General features: G+C 38.2%; 1 protein-coding gene across 13 annotated transcripts in view; it reads left to right on the forward strand.

Moving 5' to 3' along the window:
* NARS2 (asparaginyl-tRNA synthetase 2, mitochondrial) overlaps window positions 1-19,148 on the forward strand; it is a 113,942-nt gene that overhangs the window by 62,269 nt on the left and 32,525 nt on the right. For 9 of the 13 annotated variants that reach the window (XM_069469156.1, XM_069469157.1, XM_069469162.1 and 6 more), the window contains 3 exons: window positions 5,186-5,318; window positions 14,700-14,798; window positions 14,911-14,948. The exons of 1 other annotated variant lie outside the window; for it this stretch is intronic. In XM_069469156.1, the coding sequence (XP_069325257.1) occupies window positions 5,186-5,318; window positions 14,700-14,798; window positions 14,911-14,948 (270 nt within the window). The remainder of the gene's footprint in view (window positions 1-5,185; window positions 5,319-14,699; window positions 14,799-14,910; window positions 14,949-19,148) is intronic. 3 more of the 13 variants (XM_069469158.1, XM_069469163.1, XM_069469164.1) reach the window with 2 other exon arrangements.

A 19,148-nucleotide genomic window follows, 5' to 3' on the forward strand; every position in this document is an offset into this window, starting at 1 on the left:
TAGGAAGTGTGCCAAACTACTTACCCTAGTTATCTTTAAGAAGAGAGAATATACTAAAAATTTTCTTTCTAATTTTCTGAGTTTGTAAATGTTTAACTATGAGCATCATTATTGTTAATGCCACGGTTAAGGCTTTTAGTATTAGAGTCAGATTTGGATTTGAATCTGGCATCTATCACTTACTAAGCCATGATTCTGTGACTTTTGGGAAAGCTTCTTAACCTCTCTAAACTTCAATTTCTTATTCTGGAAAATAAATATAATAATACATATTTTATTGTGTTAACTATAATAAGGTTCTTACATTTAATGCCTGGCTCAAAAGAATCACTCTCTAATGGTAACCACTATTGTTACTGCTACTGCTACTATCACTTATAATAGAACCCTGGACGCTGACATAGTGATCACTGTTGAGTGATTTAAGCATTCAACTGCTTAAAGACTGGATGCTGTAGTCAGCAATTTTTCAACATACCTTTCAGCTCATTTCATATTTCCATTATTTCAGAGAGCATACCGTGATCATCAGTTCTTTCTTACTCTTTTAGAATGATACTTAACTTTTCGATACCTCAATCAGAGCCTGATACTATGATTAAAGTAAAAATTCTTAGGCTGGGTGCAATGCCTCACACCTGTAATCCCAGCACTTTGGGAGGTTGAGGCAGGAAGATCACTGGAGGCCAGGAGTTTGAGACCAGCCTGGGCAACATAGCAAGACCCTGTCTCTACAAAAAGTTAAAAAATTAGCCAGGCATGGTATGGTATGCACGTGTAGTCCCAACTACTTGGGAGGCTGAGGCAGGAGGATTGCTGGAGCCCAGGAATTTGAGGTTGCAGTGAGGTATGATCGAGCCACTGCATTCCAGCCTGGGCAACAGAGCAAGACTCTGTCTCTTAAAGAAGTAATAAAAATAAAAATTATTGATCCTCTTATAGATCTTATACTAGAGAGCTTGCCCTGCATTGCTAGCGAAAATCATTAACCAATGTTAAATAAAAAATCCCTATTCCTGCTCATCCTGGAGCATCCTACATAGAATTGCCCTGTGAAAAGCAGATACCCTTGTGATTTGAATTTAGAGTTCTTGTTAGAAATATGCCCATCGGGCCGGGCGCGGTGGCTCACGCCTGTAATCCTAGCACTCTGGGAGGCCGAGGTGGGCGGATCGTTTGAGCTCAGGAGTTCGAGACCAGCCTGAGCAAGAGCGAGACCCCATCTCTACTAAAAAATAGAAAGAAATTATATGGACAGCTAAAAATATATATAGAAAAAATTAGCCGGGCATGGTGGTGCATGCCTGTAGTCCCAGCTACTCGGGAGGCTGAGACAGGAGGATTGCTTGAGCCCAGGAGTTTGAGGTTGCTGTGAGCTAGGCTGACGCCACGGCACTCACTCTAGCCTGGGCAACAGAGTGAGACTCTGTCTCAAAAAAAAAAAAAAAAAAAAAAAAAAAAAGAAATATGCCCATCGATTCATGAATGGATTAGCAAAATGTGGTATATGTGTACCATGGAATATTACTCAGCTATTAGAAATAATGGCGGCCGGGTGCGGTGGCTCATGCCTGTAATCCTAGCACTCTGGGAGGCCGAGGCGGGTGGATCGCTCAAGGTCAGGAGTTCGAGACCAGCCTGAGCAAGAGCGAGACCCCGTCTCTATTAAAAATAGAAAGAAATTATATGGACAACTAAAAATATATATAGAAAAATTAGCCGGGCATGGTGGCGCATGCCTGTAGTCCCAGCTACTCGGGAGGCTGAGGGAGTAGGATCGCTTAAGCCGAGGAGTCTGAGGTTGCTGTGAGCTAAGCTGATGCCACGGCACTCACTCTAGCCTGGGCAACAAAGTGAGACTCTGTCTCAAAAAAAAAAAGAAAAAAGAAATAATGGCGATATGGCATCTCTTCGGTTCTCCTGGAGAGAGCTGGAACCCATTCTATTAAGTGAAGTATCCCAAAAATGGAAAAATAAGCACCACCTGTACTCACCAGCAAACTGGTTTCCCTGAGTGCACATTTGGGAATAACACCAATTGGGTATCGGACAGAGGTCGGGGCTGAGGGGAAGGGATGGGTGTGTACCTACTTGATGAGTGCGATGCGCACTGCCTGGGGAATGGACACGCTCGAAGTTCTGACTGGGGGGGATGGGGTAGGGGGAGGGGAGGGGTGCACACCTACATGATGAGTGTGATGTGCACTGTCTAGGGAATGGACACAATTGAAGCTCAGACTCGGGGGGATGGGGAGGCATGGGCAATGTATATAGCCTGATCTTTTGTACCCCCTTAATGAGCTGAAAAATAAACAAAAAATTAAAAAAAAAAAAAAAAAGAAATCACTATTTTCTATGCACCTAGTATGTTAATACAAATAGCATGTCTCTTTCAAACAGCAAAACCATTAGCCTTCCTTATATTTTAGGGCCCCCAAAATAAATTTCAACTATGCCACATATGTATTTATGCCCTGGAAAATTTCAATAAAATGTCATTTAATATTAGTTAATATCCATGTATACAATTTCTTGTAATGCAGTCAGTACCAGAGAGAAATGTCACTTTATTTATACTATTTCCGATCTACCTAGAGAGGGCATGGTCATGGATTGGAAACTCAGGGCCTTGTAATTTTTGCATTTATTGTTTGGGCCAAACCTGTATTGTTTGACCCATTTTAGGTACTAACAGCCTCAGTAAAATATATCTGAGTATTTTTCTATATTTGTAATGTGACCGTTTTTGAGGATGTTGTGCTTTTTCAGTTTACAACTGAGGAAGCCTGTCATCATCATTAGTACTCATTCATACAGCATGAGCACCTGTTTATCTTAGGCACTGGAGATGCAAATATGAATAAAACATGATTCCTGTTCTAGAAAAATGTCATAGTTTATTGGGGGAGAAAGATAACTTAAATACATAATTACATTTCAAAGTGATATGCTCTATATGATAAATATATGAACAAAATGTTATAGTAATATATAGGAGGAGACATTAAATTTGGGGATGTGTGGTAAGGTTTCAAAGAAAAAGTAACGTTCAAGCCAAGTATTGAAGGATGGATGGGAATTTGCCATTTAGAGAGAGGGAGCAGGAGATGAGGCATTACAGGGAAACGAACAGCCTATGCCAAGACCTGAAGGCATGCAGGGCCATGGTAGGTAAGGAGAATGTCTTCAGAGTGGCTGGAGAAAAGGGTGTGTGAGAGAAAATTGAGTCTAAATTAGGAGTTAGAATTTTATTTGTTGTCAGTGGTGAATCAGTGATGTTTTTTAAATTAGGGCTGGCATAATCAGATTTGAATTTGAAAACTCTTAGAAGTTCAGAACCAGAGAAAGACAGGTGGCAGGTACTACTTAAAAATCTGTTCTCCAAGCAAGAGATAAGGGTTTACAGTGACAGGAGCTGTGGAGGTAGAGAAGAGTCGCTAAATTTCAGGGAGTTTTCTAAGGCGTAAACAATTGAATTTTGTGATCCATATGATATGGGACATGTGGGCAGTAGGAGGGGTGTGAGGTTTGGCTTGGGCAATTTGATGGATTAACTGAGATTAACGGAGCTGGGGGAAATGTAAAAAGAAAAGCAGGGTTGTGCGTTATTTTGTCTTTGGGAAAGTTTTCATTTTGTACAAGATAGATTCAGGCTTTCTAGGAACGTCTAGTAGGCAAGTCTGGATCTAAATCTTGGGAGAGAGGGAGCCATAGTAATATTTTTGAGTTCCTACTGTTTATTTTTTCATTAAAAACTAAGCTTTTCAGAGGTTAACTGATTGTGGTCTTAGGAAGGTGGCTGTAGAACCAAAACATAAATTCCAAAGCTTCTTACCAAATTGTTCTTAACTGAAATGGCCATTTGAAAAAAAAAATAAATCTCTTGGTTTCCACTGTTCATTATTTTACTGTTTCATTTCCCAGAGTATCTTTACTTAAAGAAAACAAACTGTTATATATACAAAATCCATCCATTTTCTGCACTAAGTTTTCTGATCTTAATGTTATTTGTCTGATGCACAAATGAAGAGTTTTCAGGATCATAGCAAAGGAGCCCCAAACCACTTATTTTTTCTAGCCAAACTTTAAAATTGAAAGATTAAGTCCTCAATAAATATTTATTACTTCATTTATGCTTGATTTTATCTTAATTGTTGCCCAGTTTCAGTATGAGGGAGACTATCAGTGTTAAGAATGGAGGTATAGGCCGGGCGCGGTGGCTCACGCCTGTAATCCTAGCACTCTGGGAGGCCGAGGCCGGTGGATCGCTTGAGGTCAGGAGTTCGAGACCAGCCTGAGCAAGAGCGAGACCTCGTCTCTACTAAAAATAGAAAGAAATGATCTGGCCAACTAAACATATATATAGAAAAAATTAGCCGGACATGGTGGTGCATGCCTGTAGTCCCAGCTACTTGGGAGGCTGAGGCAGTAGGATCACTTAACCCCAGGAGTTTGAGGTTGCTGCGGGCAACAGAGTGAGACTCTGTCTAAAAAAAAAAAAAGAGAATGGAGGTATAGTGTCCACTTCTTATAAGAATTTAAAAATAAGGTGGATTTTTTTCCTCATTTGGATGGTTGAGCTATAGTCTTTGAAATCCAGAGAATAAAGTAGGTAGTTCCTCAAAATCTGCCCTAACCCCCAGATTTCAGGGATCATTCATCATTGATTGAAAGACTTGCATGATTGTGAAGGACTTGGGTAGACTTTGAACAAGCTGTACATATCTGACATTCTTTTTTCATATATTTAAAAAATAAATGAGTACATCTTATCTACATGAAATTCTAGTTTTCACTGTTACTATCTAGATTTTCTGTTTGATGTTTTGGGCTGTGGTATTTTTTCTTTACTTTGTTCTTGATTGCTGTGAAATGTAGTTGCCTGTTCTTTAAGGCAGCTGCAGTAGAGTGCACCCAGAAGTGGTTATATTTCTATATTTAGTAAACCATAGGGTTTGTGAAGCAGTTGCAGATTCCTGCAGGATAAAATTGTTTCTATAAATGTAACGTTTTTAATGAAACTATTATTATCACCCATTAGAAAAATATAGCAGGAAATATGTGTGGGTTTGTGAACAAGACAGAGGCACAAAAATTTTTTTCCCTTGAGAGCTCTCTGAGTATTTTAAATACTTAAAATTAATCATGTGAATCCTATTTTTATGCTCTTAATCTTGAATTGCAGAGCTTTTACTCAAGTGTTTACCTTTGGTCCAACGTTCCGAGCTGAAAATTCTCAGACCCGAAGACACCTGGCAGAGTTTTATATGGTAGAAGCAGAGATTTCTTTTGTTAAGAGCCTTCAAGATCTCATGCAGGTAGGTATACAGGTTTTAAAATATCAGGGATGTAAGTATCAGGTATCTGTGGCATTAAAATGCTTCTGTACATATTTTTACCTCAGACATCTATGCTTTTCAGGTATTCGTAAAATGAAAAAGATGGAGAACTACTTAATTTAATAAACACCTACTGAATACCTTTAGTGTAATAGTTTAAAGTACAGAAGTCAGACATTTAAGTTTATATCCCAGCTCTGCAATTAGCTTCACTATGAAGTTACCTAACTTTCATGATCTTTTGATTCCTTGGCTATAAAATAAGAATAACTGTACTTATTTCATAGGGTTATTTTGAGGAGTAAATAAAATAATGTGTATAATATAAAACCCCTAGTATGGGGTCTGGAACATAAGCAGGCTCAGTAAATAGTAGCTCTTCTTTGCTAGGAAAATAAATAAAACATCTGTAATAGTTATATAAACATTTAAATAGCTATATTAGAAAGCTTCCACATGAGCTGCCCAAGCTCAGTTGGAAAAGCAGGGGATAAGGCCAGAGAGATGGTCAGGAGTCACATCATGAAAGGCCTTGTATTTAAACACCATGTCAAGGAGTTTGAACTTTATTCACAAGGTGAAGAAGAAAAAGTTCTCAGTTTTAGAAGGCATGGTGAGATCTATGTTTTAGAAACATCTTTTTAGCAACAATATGAAGAATGATTTAGAGGTAGATAAAAATAGGATGGGAGGCCTTGTTAGGAGGCTGTGGACATAATCCAGATAGAGCACACAGGCCCTGGAATTGGATAGCCCAGGATTTGATTCTTAGCTCTACCACTTACTTGCTATGTGACTCTATTTCTCTGGGCCTCAGTTTCCTCATGTATAAAATGGGAATAATAATTCCTGTTTCATAGGATAGTCAAGAGGATCAGGCAGATAATACATATAGAGCACTTAGCATAATTCATTGCACTTAGTAAATACCCAGAAATTGTTAACTGTTATTATGAATTCTCTATTCAGTAGTATTTTGGTTACTATCTTAGTTTGGGTTTGTAATTATAGGATATTTAGTAATTTTCGTCAACTCTCCTTTCTATTCATTTGTATAGCTTTCTACTCTTACTCAGGGAATGCTTCATCTCCACTTAAAATATAAATATATATATGACAAATGGAATGGACTCATTATTGCCCCATATTAGATTGGATTTTCTGGTAAACCAATTCTTAGGCAGAGATTTGTGAGCAGGGGGATTATTGGGGAACACTCTAGAGAACAATGCCTGTAAAGAAAGGAAGAAAGTAGCATTTGGAAAAGGGAACAGTTGAACTATGATGCATTTATAAACAGAGGCCATAGCCTATTCTTTGAGGAACTTTGGAACTGGAATGGTCCTTTACAGTTGTCCTGTGTGAAGGCAAGGAGGTAGGCCTTTGTGCCTCCCCCCATTAGCCAGTCATTGGGCATGGCTAGCTGCTGGAAGGGGCATAACCTTGAGTAAGACAGCACCCTTGGGCCTGGACAACTCCTGAAGAGAGACTCACTATAAACCATAGTTGTTAGCATTCCCGAAATCCTGTATAGGACACTTGGCTCTGAAGGAGTGTTATGGCCATGCACTATAGCATCCACTTCCATACCCCCTTACCTCCTGCTACTGGTTGTTCTAGATCAGTATCCCCATGGGACATTTTTGGTTATCCATACTAGGGAATGGGAAAGGGGTCAGGGAGAGGGGTTGCTACTGGCATGTAGTGGGTAAAGGTGGGGATGCTGTTCAACAACCTACAATGCACAGCCCTCTCCTCCCCCGAAAACAATTATCTGACCCCAAATGTCAGTAGCGCTACTGTTGAATAACTCTGTTCTGGATTGTAGGGATTCAGGATGTGAGCCTCACAAGGTGTCAGTGTACATTCCTTAAGCAGCTTTCAGTTGAGCCTGTCATCCAATTGTGTATTACTCTTTCACTTAGGCAGTGAGAGTATTATTAAGGAACGGAACCACACTTTTTGCCTCACTGTTTCTGTCCTGACCCGGTTTCCACTGCTCCAACATAAATACCAAAGGGAAAGACTACAAAGACATGCATAAATTATTTTAGAATCTGTTAAAACATTTAAAATCTTTGCTCTGTGATTATATTTTACCCTATGACAGAGTTGCAAAATAATTTTTATTTTCTCAATTATATTAGTGAAAACATTGAGAAATAGGTAGGTTAAGCTACATACTTTTTTAGTAATTCCAAGCAGAATTCATTTCCAGATTTTCACCTTTGCACGCAGTCAACAAATCCATGAAATTCTTTTATTCTGTTGTGAACATTGTCAGGGGAGCATTTCAAATCTAATGTTTGAAATGAGTCATTTCTTTATTCCATTTTTTCCTCTTATTCCATTCATTCTCTTTGTTTTTATTTCTGGACACTCTAACTGACGGATTTTTAGGCTAGTTTCTTAAGTATTAGTGATTAATGTCCAGGAATAATGTGAACCAGAAAAATACACAGAGTTATTTTATTCAGAGCATTACCCTACACTACCATTGCTGGTATTGTTTCAGATATCTTCCAAAATAAGTCCGGGACTAACTGAAAAGGGTTAGACCACCCCAGAAAGATGAACAGTTACTTGTCTGGTGGCTTTAGATGGGGTGGGCCTGAGTTGGGAGGTAGCTTCAGTGACATTACTTCCTGAGAGTTACATAGTAGCTACCTGAAACAATTCTTATTTACACTTGTTATCTTGGCTTAATATTCTTTTTAATTTATTTTTAAATTTATATACAGAAAAATTCTAAGTTTTGAAAAATGTATAAACCTCTGTAACCATGACTACAATCAAGCTACAGAACAATTTGATCATTGCAAAACAACTCCATCTTGCAGCTGCTTTGTATTCTAAATCTCCTCCCGCTGGCAACCACTGATCTGTTCTTTATAGGTAATCTTGCCCTTTCCAGAATATCATATAAATGAAATAATATAGTATGTAGACTTCTGAGTTTGGCTTCTGTCACTTAGTGTAATGTATTTGGGCTTTGTTCATGTTCCGTGTATCAATTTTTTGTTCCTTTTTACTACTGGGTAGTATTCCATGATACAGATGCACTACAGTTCATTTATCCATTCACCAGTTGAAGGACATTTGGTTTACTTCCAGTTATTGAAAATAATGAACAAAGTTGCTAATAAATATTCATGTGTAGGATTTATATGGACATAAAGTTTTCATTTCTCTTGGGTAAATTCCTAGGAGTGAGATTACTAGGTCAGTGTTTGGTGTTTAATTTTACAGGAAAGCAATCTGTTTACAAACTGGCTATACCATTTTGCATTCCTATCAGCAATGTATGAGTTTCACATTTCGACTTCCTCACCAGTACTTAGTATTGTCATGTGTGTATGTGTGAGACAGGATTTGCTCTATTGCCCGGGCTAAAGTACAGCGACATCATCACAGCTTACTACAGCCTCAAACTCCTGGGTTCAAGTGATCCTCCTGAGTAGCTGGGACAGTAGGCACCACCATACCTGGCTATTTTTCAATTTTTCTGTAAAGATGAGCCTTGCTGTGTTACCCCGGCTGGTCTCAAACTCTTGGCCTCAAGCAGTCCTCCTGCCTTGGCCTCCCAAAGTGCTAGGGTTACAGGCCCCTGGCCGTGTGTGTGTGTGTGTGTGTGTGTGTGTGTGTGTGTGTTTCAAGTCACTGTAATAGCTGTGTATCAGTCTCTCACTGTGGTTTTAATTTGTATTTCCCTAATGTTTATTGATGTTGAACATCTTTTCATGTGTTTATTGGCCATCAGTATATAGTCTTTGGCGAAGTGTTTGTTCAAATTGGGTTTTTTTGTTGGATTGTTTTCTTGTTGAGTTTTGAAAATTCTTTATTCTTAATGAAAGTCCTTTCTTAGATATGTGATTTGCAAATTTTTTCTCCAGTCTGTGGCTTGTCTTTTCACTCTCAGCAGTATTATTTACAGAGAAAATTTTTTAATTTTGATGAACATTAATTTACCAGTTTTTTCTTTTGTGGATCTTGCTTTTAGTGTCCTATTTAATAATTCTTTGCCAAACCCAAGATTACAACAATATTCCTGTTTTCGTCTGAAAGTTTCATTGTTTTAATTTTTTTTTAAGTTTTAATTTTAGGTTTATGATCCATTTTAAGTTAACTTTTGTATAAGGTGCTGAGGGTATAGATTAAGGTTCATTTTTTGCACATGTCCAATTGTCTTAAAAATATGTTGAAATGATTACCCTTTCTCCATTGAATTGTCCTTATATCTTTTTTTTTTTTTAGTTAAACTTTTTATGTTGAGATAATTGTGGTTCACATGCAGTTGTAAAGAATAATGTAGAGATATCCTGTGTACTCTACTCAGTTTCTCCCAATGGTAAAATCTTGCAGAATCATAATGCAATATCACAACTAGGATATTGACATTGACACAGTCAAGGTAAAGAACATTTGTATCACCACAAGGATCCCTCATGTTGCCCTTTTATGTATACCCTACTTCTCCTGCAGTCACCGTCATCTCTTGCCCCTGGCAACCACTATTCTGTTTTCCATTTCTAAAATTTTATCATTTCAAGAATGTTACATAAATGGAATTATACAGTATGCAGTCACTCAGGACCTGCTTTTTTCGCTCAGTATAATGCCCTTGATATTCATCTGAATATTTGTGTGCATCAGTAATTCATTCCTTTTCGTTGCTGAGTGGTAGTCTATGGTATGTATTTCCCACAGTTTGTTTAACCATTCACCCATTGTTTTCAGTTTAGGGCTGTTATGAATAAAACAGCTATGAACATTCATGTACAGGTTTTTGAGTAAATACGTCTTCACCTCCCTGAAATAAATGCCCAAGAGCAGTAGGTCATATGATAGCCATATGTTAATTTTATAAGAAACCACCAAACTCTTTTCAGCAGACTGTTCTGCCAACAGTGTATGAATAATCCAGTTTTTCCACATCTTCTCCAGCACTATTTATAGTCACTATTCTTTATTTTAATCATTCTGATAGGTGTCTCGTAATACCTCATTGTGTTTTTAATTTGCATTTCCCTAGTTGCTAATGATGTTAAACATCTTTTCAGGTGCTTATTTGCCATCTGTATGTCATCTTCAGTGAAATGTCTGTTCATGTCTTTTGCCCATTTTCTATATGAATTGTTTTTTCACTGTCCCGTTTTGAGAGTTCTTTATTCTAGATAGTCTTTGGTGAATGTGTGGTTTCCAAATTGTTCTCCTAGTAAATAGCTTGTTTTTTCATCCTGTTATTTTTGATGAGGTCCAGTTTATCACTTTTTTTGTTTTATGGATTAAGTTTTTGGTGTCAAGTCTAAGAACTCTTTCTCTAGCAATAGCTCTAGATCCTGAATGTTTTATAAATGCTTTACAGCTGTAGCTTTACATTTTTCATGTAAGTCTGTAGTCTATATTGAGTTAATTTTTGTGTAAGGTGTCAGACTCTTTTATTTTTTTCTTTTTTCTTTTGTTTTCTTTTCTTTCTTCTTCTTCTTTTTTTTTTTTTTTTTTTTTTGCCTATGGATATTTTCTTGCTCCAGCACCATTTGTTGAAAAAGCTGTCCTTCATACATTGAACTGTTTTTGCATCTTTATAAAAAATCGGTTGGTCATATTTGTATAGGTCTATTTCTGGGTTCTCTATTCTGTTCCATTGAACTTTGTATCCTGCTGCCAATACCACACGTTCTCGATTACTCTGGCTATATACTAGGCCTTAATATCAGGTAGAGTTTCTTCTCACTCAGTTTTAAAGCCACTGCTATGCTATTTCAGTCTTTCTGATGCATGTGCCACTTGAGGTTAGCCTGGAAATTGCACAGTGGTTTATACTGGGTAGTTCATTGTCAGAAGCCTTCACTTGGCTTTTTTGGGTCTGTTGCACATGTTCATTGCTTGTGGGTAAGCCCTGGCCTTATGCTATTTCATATACAGTATTAGAGGGTCGCCTTCTCCTGCTCTTCAGAATTTCCTTCACACTATGTGACTGCCTGAGGCCTTTTTTTTTTTCTGGTTTCTCTGTCCAGAAAAACAGGTTTCTCCCAGGATTTTAGTGACCACTATGTTACTCATTTCCAGGTGACTGTGGACACCTGAGGTCAAAGTGGCAAGAGAAAAGAATTTTTAAAATAATGGGGATTCCCTACATATATGCTCTTCGAACAGTGGAAGTCCGCCTTTCCCAGTTCCTCTGATTGGAGAAGTGGGTCTCCTCTTGGAGTTTAGGCACTTGTGCCACTGTCACCCTGACAGTACAACTCCATAACTGGGTCTGCTTTCAGGATAAGAACAGCAGAGAAGAGAAAAGGGAAAAAACAACCTAGGGCTTTACCCATAAACAGTCTAGTGCTGGCGGTCCCTGGCCTATTAGGAACCGGCCTACACATCACCACCTGAGCTCCACCTCCCCACTCCTCCTTCCCCCCTCAATCCATGAAAAATTGTCTTCCCTGAAACCAGTCCCTAGTGCCAAAAAGTTTGGAAACCACAGCATGAACACACAGGGACTTTTTAAACCTAGTTCTATACTGGAAATAGGAGCTTTCTCCCAGAAGTTTTGCTTCCTGTGCTCAATATTTCACCCCCAAACCAAAGCCAGGAGACAAAGGAGGGAAAAATGAAACTGAAATTTATCTCCATTACAGGTTGTAAATCAAATTGACTAGTTGCCAGTCTGCCTGTTTACTTTTCTGAGTCCTTAGGTATTTGCTCTTTGTATTCTGACCAGATTTTTTAGTTATGAGTGGTTAGAGAGATAGATTGTAGTCAATTTATTCCATCTTGGCCAGCTAGAGAAATAAAATGGCTTAATTATTAATATTTCTAATTTTCATTCTCAAAAAGTATCCCAGCTTGGATAATTTATTACATAATTACACAAGAATGTCTGTGACTAATTTTGTAAGTCTTAATGCTGACCTTAATGAACCTAAGAATTCAGGTTTTGGTGTTACGATTTGCTACTTACGTTCTTATTTATTTGGTATTCCACCGGTGGTGCTCAAGGCATATACTATTGAATGATTCAGTTAATTGGGATATAAATTTATTTCCTAAAGACAAAAGAAAAAAAAATGTACTCTCTCCCAAAAGTAATGCCCCGCTTCTCTTAATTTTCTCCCTTGTATAAATTACTTTCTCTGGAAATTATCATTTTGATAAAGAGCAGTCTCTTAAATATTAAATTAGAACATTGTAAGAGGATATTTTCCCCTCATGACCTATAAGCAATTAATAAGTATTACTGTTTTAGTGCCATTGAGTAATACACATTTAAAACATCTGAGTTATGCTAACTCTTCAGTTAAGTTTCTAGTTTTTTTTTTTTTTTTTTTTTGAGACAGAGTCTCACTCTGTTGCCCAGGCTAGAGTGAGTGCCGTGGCGTCAGCCGAGCTCACAGCAACCTCAAACTCCTGAGCTCAAGGGATCCTCCTGTCTCAGCCTCCCGAGTAGCTGGGACTACAGGCATGTGCCACCATGCCCGGCTAATTTTTTCTATATATATTTTTAGCTGTCTATATAATTTCTTTCTATTTTTAGTAGAGATGGGGTCTCGCTCTTGCTCAGGCTGGTCTCGAACTCCTGAGCTCAAACGATCCGCCCACCTCGGCCTCCCAGAGTGCTAGGATTACAGGCATGAGCCACCACACCCGGCCTTGTTTCTAGTTTTTTCAAATATATTTATGGAGCATAGTTTAAAAGTCAAGGTTAAGGAAGCCAGTGATTTTCTTCTTCTAGTGGAAACTTACTGCTCATGAAAGACCGATTTAACAAGCGCTGTGGTCAAAGTCTTCATCTTATGGATAGGTGCATTGTGTCCCTCAACAGTGCAGGCATACCGTCCAATCTCCTTGCTCTTCCTTCCTCCCAGTATGTGTCGGCTTTGCTTAGTGATCGAGGGATATGACCCTTCATAAATCACTCAGGAATTTCTGTCTCTCACTACTAAACTGAAGGTGATAACAGGCTCAAGGTGAAAGATCTTTAGCCTCCTATTTTGTGCTTTTTTTATTCCTTACTTCTGTTTACCTCTCCATTAAATTAGTCTTTTTAATTTTCCTTTCTTTTCCTCCACTGGGTTAGAATGTATACATTCTGTTTCTATTATTTTAATGTATACATTTTATGTATACATTCTGTATACATTTATGTATACATTTAATGTATACATTCTGTTTCTATTATTTTTTACATGAAGTCTAAAGTTAAACATTTCTGCCTTCCTTAGGATAGAAGGTCCTTTAATTCTGCTTATTCCCTTCCATTTTATTTTTCTTGTTGTCTAGTCTTTTGATTCTAACTTGTTTTGCCACCCCCCAAATTAGTTGTCATTATTATTTTATACTGTCAGTGCCTTAGATACCCACATGCTCACCAATTTCTTTCGCTATGTTAGATATACATGTTAGTAGGAAGGATAAATGACCATAGTAATTGAAAGTAGGACAGTGAACCAGGAATGCTGTGTAGCTTAGCAAGACATCTATGATAAATGCCATTAATGAAGGCTGAGGCATCATGAAATAAACCTAGTTGTCACTGGTCTTTAAGTATTTGCCTACATCTGATCATATTAAATTGCTTCAGTAAACCGTTATGCCCCCACCTTGTTTCCAGCTTGAAAAGTGGTGTACCAGTGATGCCACAGAGGAAAAGGAAATATCTGCCTTTGGGCAGCCTGTGTTTTATAAATGTTTGTATCTTTGTGAGTGCAACATTTGGAGTGCCTAATATGGTCTCATTGATTTAAAACCAAAAATTTTAGTTGTGATTAAAAGGATTTTAGAGATATTTTCCATCCCAGTCACTTTTTTCTTCTAAGAACAAGTTTCTCCCATGAGACTTCTACGGATATCCCTGGTACAATGAATACTTATCTACAAATTTGTATTGTATACTTACTCATGTTATCTTTATGCTTTAGCAAAGCAAAAATGTATGTATTTGTATTTAGCTATATCTCATTGTTTCTCTAATTTTAAAGTTCACTTTCATTTACCAATAACTGAATAAACCTCTTTTCAAAATGTTTTTACTCTTCCCAGCAATTAATGTTTATTGTATGCTTCTTTGAGCCAGGTACTAAGCTAAGTCTGATACAGGAATTATCTTATTTAATTCTCTCAATAATTCTATAAGTTAGGTATTATTATTGTCCTAATTCTACAAGTGAGTTTATTGAAATTTAGGGAGACATTGATCAGTTACAGCTGTTCATTTGACATATCATTTCTATGCTAGTATTAGAACTATTAACATAAGATTCAAATATCCCCTCACCCACCCACCCAGAAGAAATCGAGATGCCTGGACAAGTTTTTCTCATAAAGTTGCTTACTTGTCAGGTGATTTTGTCTCATTTCTCTTAGGTTATGGAGGAACTCTTCAAGGCTACAACTGTGACGGTTCTCTCAAATTGTCCTGAAGATGTTGAACTCTGTCACAAATTCATAGCTCCTGGCCAAAAGGTAATTAGTTTTGTGGATAAACCCCAATACATCTACTCTTTAAATATGTTAATTACATATAATGAATATAATTACATTTTAAAATTTTTCTTTTTTGTCTTTTATTACCAAGGACAGATTAGAACATATGCTAAAAAACAACTTTTTAATGTAAGTAGATGTTATACTTTTTCTGAACTTTATTCATTGTCATTGTATTTATCACACTGTGTTGTAATTTTTTGTTTACATATCTGCTTACCATATGCCCCAGACTTGAGGCAATGTTCTAATTATTTTTATAGCTCTTGTGTCTGGTTCATAGTTGATAATCAATGTTTCACCAGTAAATTAATAAATCATAACAAGATAAATGGACATAGTAATTATTAGCTGTATTTGTACAATTCAAACTTATACTAACTTTTGTAATCAAAATTTGCTTGATTGAGGCCGGGCGCGGTGGCTCACGCCTGTAATCCTAGCACTCTGGGAGGCCGAGGTGGGCGGATCGTTTGAGCTCAGGAGTTCGAGACCAGCCTGAGCAAGAGCGAGACCCCATCTCTACTAAAAATAGAAAGAAATTATATGGACAGCTAAAAAATATATATAGAAAAAATTAGCCGGGCATGGTGGTGCATGCCTGTAGTCCCAGCTACTCGGGAGGCTGAGACAGGAGGATCGCTTGAGCTCAGGAGTTTGAGGTTGCTGTGAGCTAGGCTGACGCCACGGCACTCACTCTAGCCTGGGCAACAGAGTGAGACTCTGTCTCAAAAAAAAAAAAAAATTTGCTTGATTGAAAAAGAATCTTTAAAAAATACACACAGTGTAGGTTATAGCAACACAAGAATTTAAGAGAAGAAACTAATTAGGAGACTATTACAGTCATCTAGGTGAGAGTTAATGGTGATTTGGACCAAGTATTAGTCAGGGTTCTGGGGGCAGGGAGAATTTATTTTAAGGAATTGGCTTACAGCATTGCAGAGGCTTGGTGAGTTCCAAATCTGATGCGGTAGGCTGACAGACTAGGAACTCAAGGAAGAGTTTGCAGTTCAGTCCAAAGGCAGTCAGTCTCCTGGCATAATTCCTTCTTTCTCAGGAGGAGGTCAGTCTTTGTTCTAGTAAAACCTCCACATGATTAGATCAGGCCCACCCACATTATGGAAGGTAATCTACTTTATTCAAAGTGCACTGATGTAAACATTAATCTTATCCGAAAAACACCTTCAAGAAACATTCAGAATAATATTTGACCAAATACCTGGACACCGTGGCCCAGACAAATTGACACATAAAATTAATCATCACAGACCAGGATGGCGTTGAGAGTTGTCCTATTCTGGATATATTTTAAAGATAGAGCAAACAGGATTTACTGAGGGTGAGAAAGCAGAAGACAGAAAGGATTCAAGGGTAACTTTAAGCTTTTTGTCTCATACAGCTGCAAAAATGGAGTTGCCATTAAATGAAAGCTATAAGAGTGGTGGGGGGAGGTTTGGGAGTGAAGGGGGTGGTATCAGGAATCCAGACATGATAAGATGCTTTTCAGACATCCAATTGTAGATGTTGAGTGGGCAGTTGAAAATATGGGTCTGGAATTTACAAGAGATTTCTGGGCATAAGCATATTGATAAAAGTAGGAAAGAAGTAGATGAGGAAAGAAGTAATTTGGGCCTCCCAAGGAATCTGTGTTGGTGATTAAAAAACAAAGAGAAGATCTTCATTATCCAGCTCGTATGTAGGGAATAAGATATTTGCTATAAGCTAGGCAGTGATAAACTTTATATAAATTAGTAATTCATTTTATCTTGACAACTCTGAGTGGTTATTGTTCCCATTCTGTAGGTGGAGAATCAGCACAAAGATAGTAATAGAGTAAAAGATAAAATGGGGACTCAAGCTCATATTCATCTGATTTCAGAGCCTATGCTTTTAACCACTTCATATATTTGACAGGGCACCAGAAATTAATGGTAGAGTAGTTGTGGGTCCCCAAATATCCTTATGACCTTTATGTATCACTTAACTCTTATACTTCAGAGTCCTTGTTTATAAGATATTATGGTTGGGAAATGACCTCGTGGTCTGTGCCATTTCAATCATTGTCATCATCATGATTTATTCTGCATAACACAAATCATAGTTATAGTTTAAATTTATAGGGAGAGTGACATCAGCAAGATGGTGAATAGGAGGTTCCAGGCTTCGCTCCCCACCCACAGAAAGTCCAATTAGCAACTATCAACAAGACAAGAATACCTTTATGAAAATCTCAGAACTTGGGAATAAAACTGAGACACCCACATGGAACACAGAACAAAAAAAACTGCATTAGTAGGGTAAGAGGAATGGTCTCATTTTGACTACCTCTCCCAAGTCAACACAGTGCCACACAGAGGGGATCCCCCTGAGCCCAAGGTTTCTACAGTGGGAAAAGAGAGCCAGAGACAGCTATCCTGCTTCCCCAGCATTCTGGGATGCTTCCCAGAAGACCCACTCCTGTCTTATTCATGGGGAGCCCTAGGAGGTAAGGTCAAGGCTAGACCTCCTAGGGTCAGGAAGGAACAAAGAAAGGGGACAGGCCTCATAGCAGCCAGATCTTGGTGGTAGCTCTATGTTTTTGCCAGCAAGGGTGCCCAATCGGAGATGCCAGCCAGCATCAGAGATACCAGCCAGCATCAGAGATACCATCCAACGGCATAGCCCACTCAAAAAACCCAGCTAGTTGCTGCAGAAGCTCAGTAGGAAGTTCTAACTGGCTTGAGTTCCTACAGGCCAGCCACCCCACCCAGCCTGGGAGCCCATCTCAAGGCTCCACCCAGGCAGACAGGCACACTCATCACAAATGTTTTACAGTTGTGTGAGATACAACTGGCCAACAGGTATAAGAAAAAATGTTCAACATCACTGATCATCAGGGAAATGTAAATTAAAACCACAATGAGATACCACCTCACACCTGTTAGAATGTCAGTTATCAAAAAGTCAAAAGATAACAAGTGTTGACAAGGACATGGCGTTTCAGAACCCTGATACACTGTTAGTGCGAATGTGAATTAGTGTAGCCGTTGTGGAGAACAGATGGAGGTGTATGATCCAGCAATCCCACCTCTGGTTCAATTCCAAAAGAATTTGAAATCAGTATGTCAAAGAGATATCTGCACTCCGATGTTCATTGTAGCATTATTCACAGTAACCAGGATAGGGAATCAGCCTGAGTGTTATTTGTAACAAGGTGGATAAACCTGGAGGACATTATGCTAAGTAAAATAAGCCAGGCACAGAAAGACAAATTCCTCATGATTTCATTTGTATGTAGAATCTAAAAAGGTCAGATTTATAAAAGTAGAGAAGAGAATGGTGGTTACCAGAGGCTGGGGGAGTGGAAGGGGGTTGGGGAGAACTTGACCAGGGGGTACAAAGTATCAGCTGGACAGGAGTAATAAGTTTTCAAGATTTATTGTACAACAAGGTGACCATGGTTAATAAAAATGTATATTTCAAAATTGTTAAAAGAGTAGTTTTTAAATATTCTCAGTAAAAAAGCCTTGGTAAGTATGTAAGGTGATGAATATGTTAATTACCTTGATGTAATCATTCCACAATATATACATATATCAAAACATCACATTATACCCCATAAATATATGGTTTTGTCAATTAAAAAATTTTTAATTTTAAATAAATTTCTATGTGTAATTATTTGTTTAGTCCATTATTATAATACCTTTGTGAGGTCAGAGGTTATATTTAAATTGCCTACTATTAATATTATACCCGCAGTGCCTAGCACTGTGCCGCTAACAGGCACTCAGTAAATTTTTATTGAATAACTGAATGAATAAATGACTTTTGAGTAACTATGGCAGTAAAGGTTCCTCTTTAGGCTGGGTCCTCTCGCTCAGATTTTTTTGAGACAGAGTCTCGCTCTGTTGCCCAGGCTAGAGTGAGTGCTGTGGAGTCAGCCTAGCTCACAGCAACCTCAAACTCCTGGGTTTAGGCAATCCTACCGCCTCAGCCTCCTGAGTAGCTGGGACTACAGGCATGCGCCACCATGCCCAGCTAAGTTTTTTTTCTGTATATATTTTTAGCTGTCCAGATCATTTCTTTCTATTTTTAGTAGAGACGGGGTCTCGCTTTTGCTCAGGCTGGTCTCGAGCTCCTGACCTCGAGCGATCCTCCTGCCTCGGCCTCCCAGAGTGCTAGGATTACAGGTGTGAGCCACCATTCCCGGCCTCGCTCAGATTTCTTATTGACTCATATCACTACTTTATTCACTGAGTATAGTAGACTGTGATTCAGAGGACCTGGATGCTAATCCTGGCTCTACCATTTATTAGCCATTAATGAATGAATTAGTATTTTTCTTTT

The sequence above is a fragment of the Eulemur rufifrons genome, chromosome 6 (assembly GCF_041146395.1).
Source record: "Eulemur rufifrons isolate Redbay chromosome 6, OSU_ERuf_1, whole genome shotgun sequence".
NCBI lineage: Eukaryota > Metazoa > Chordata > Mammalia > Primates > Lemuridae > Eulemur > Eulemur rufifrons.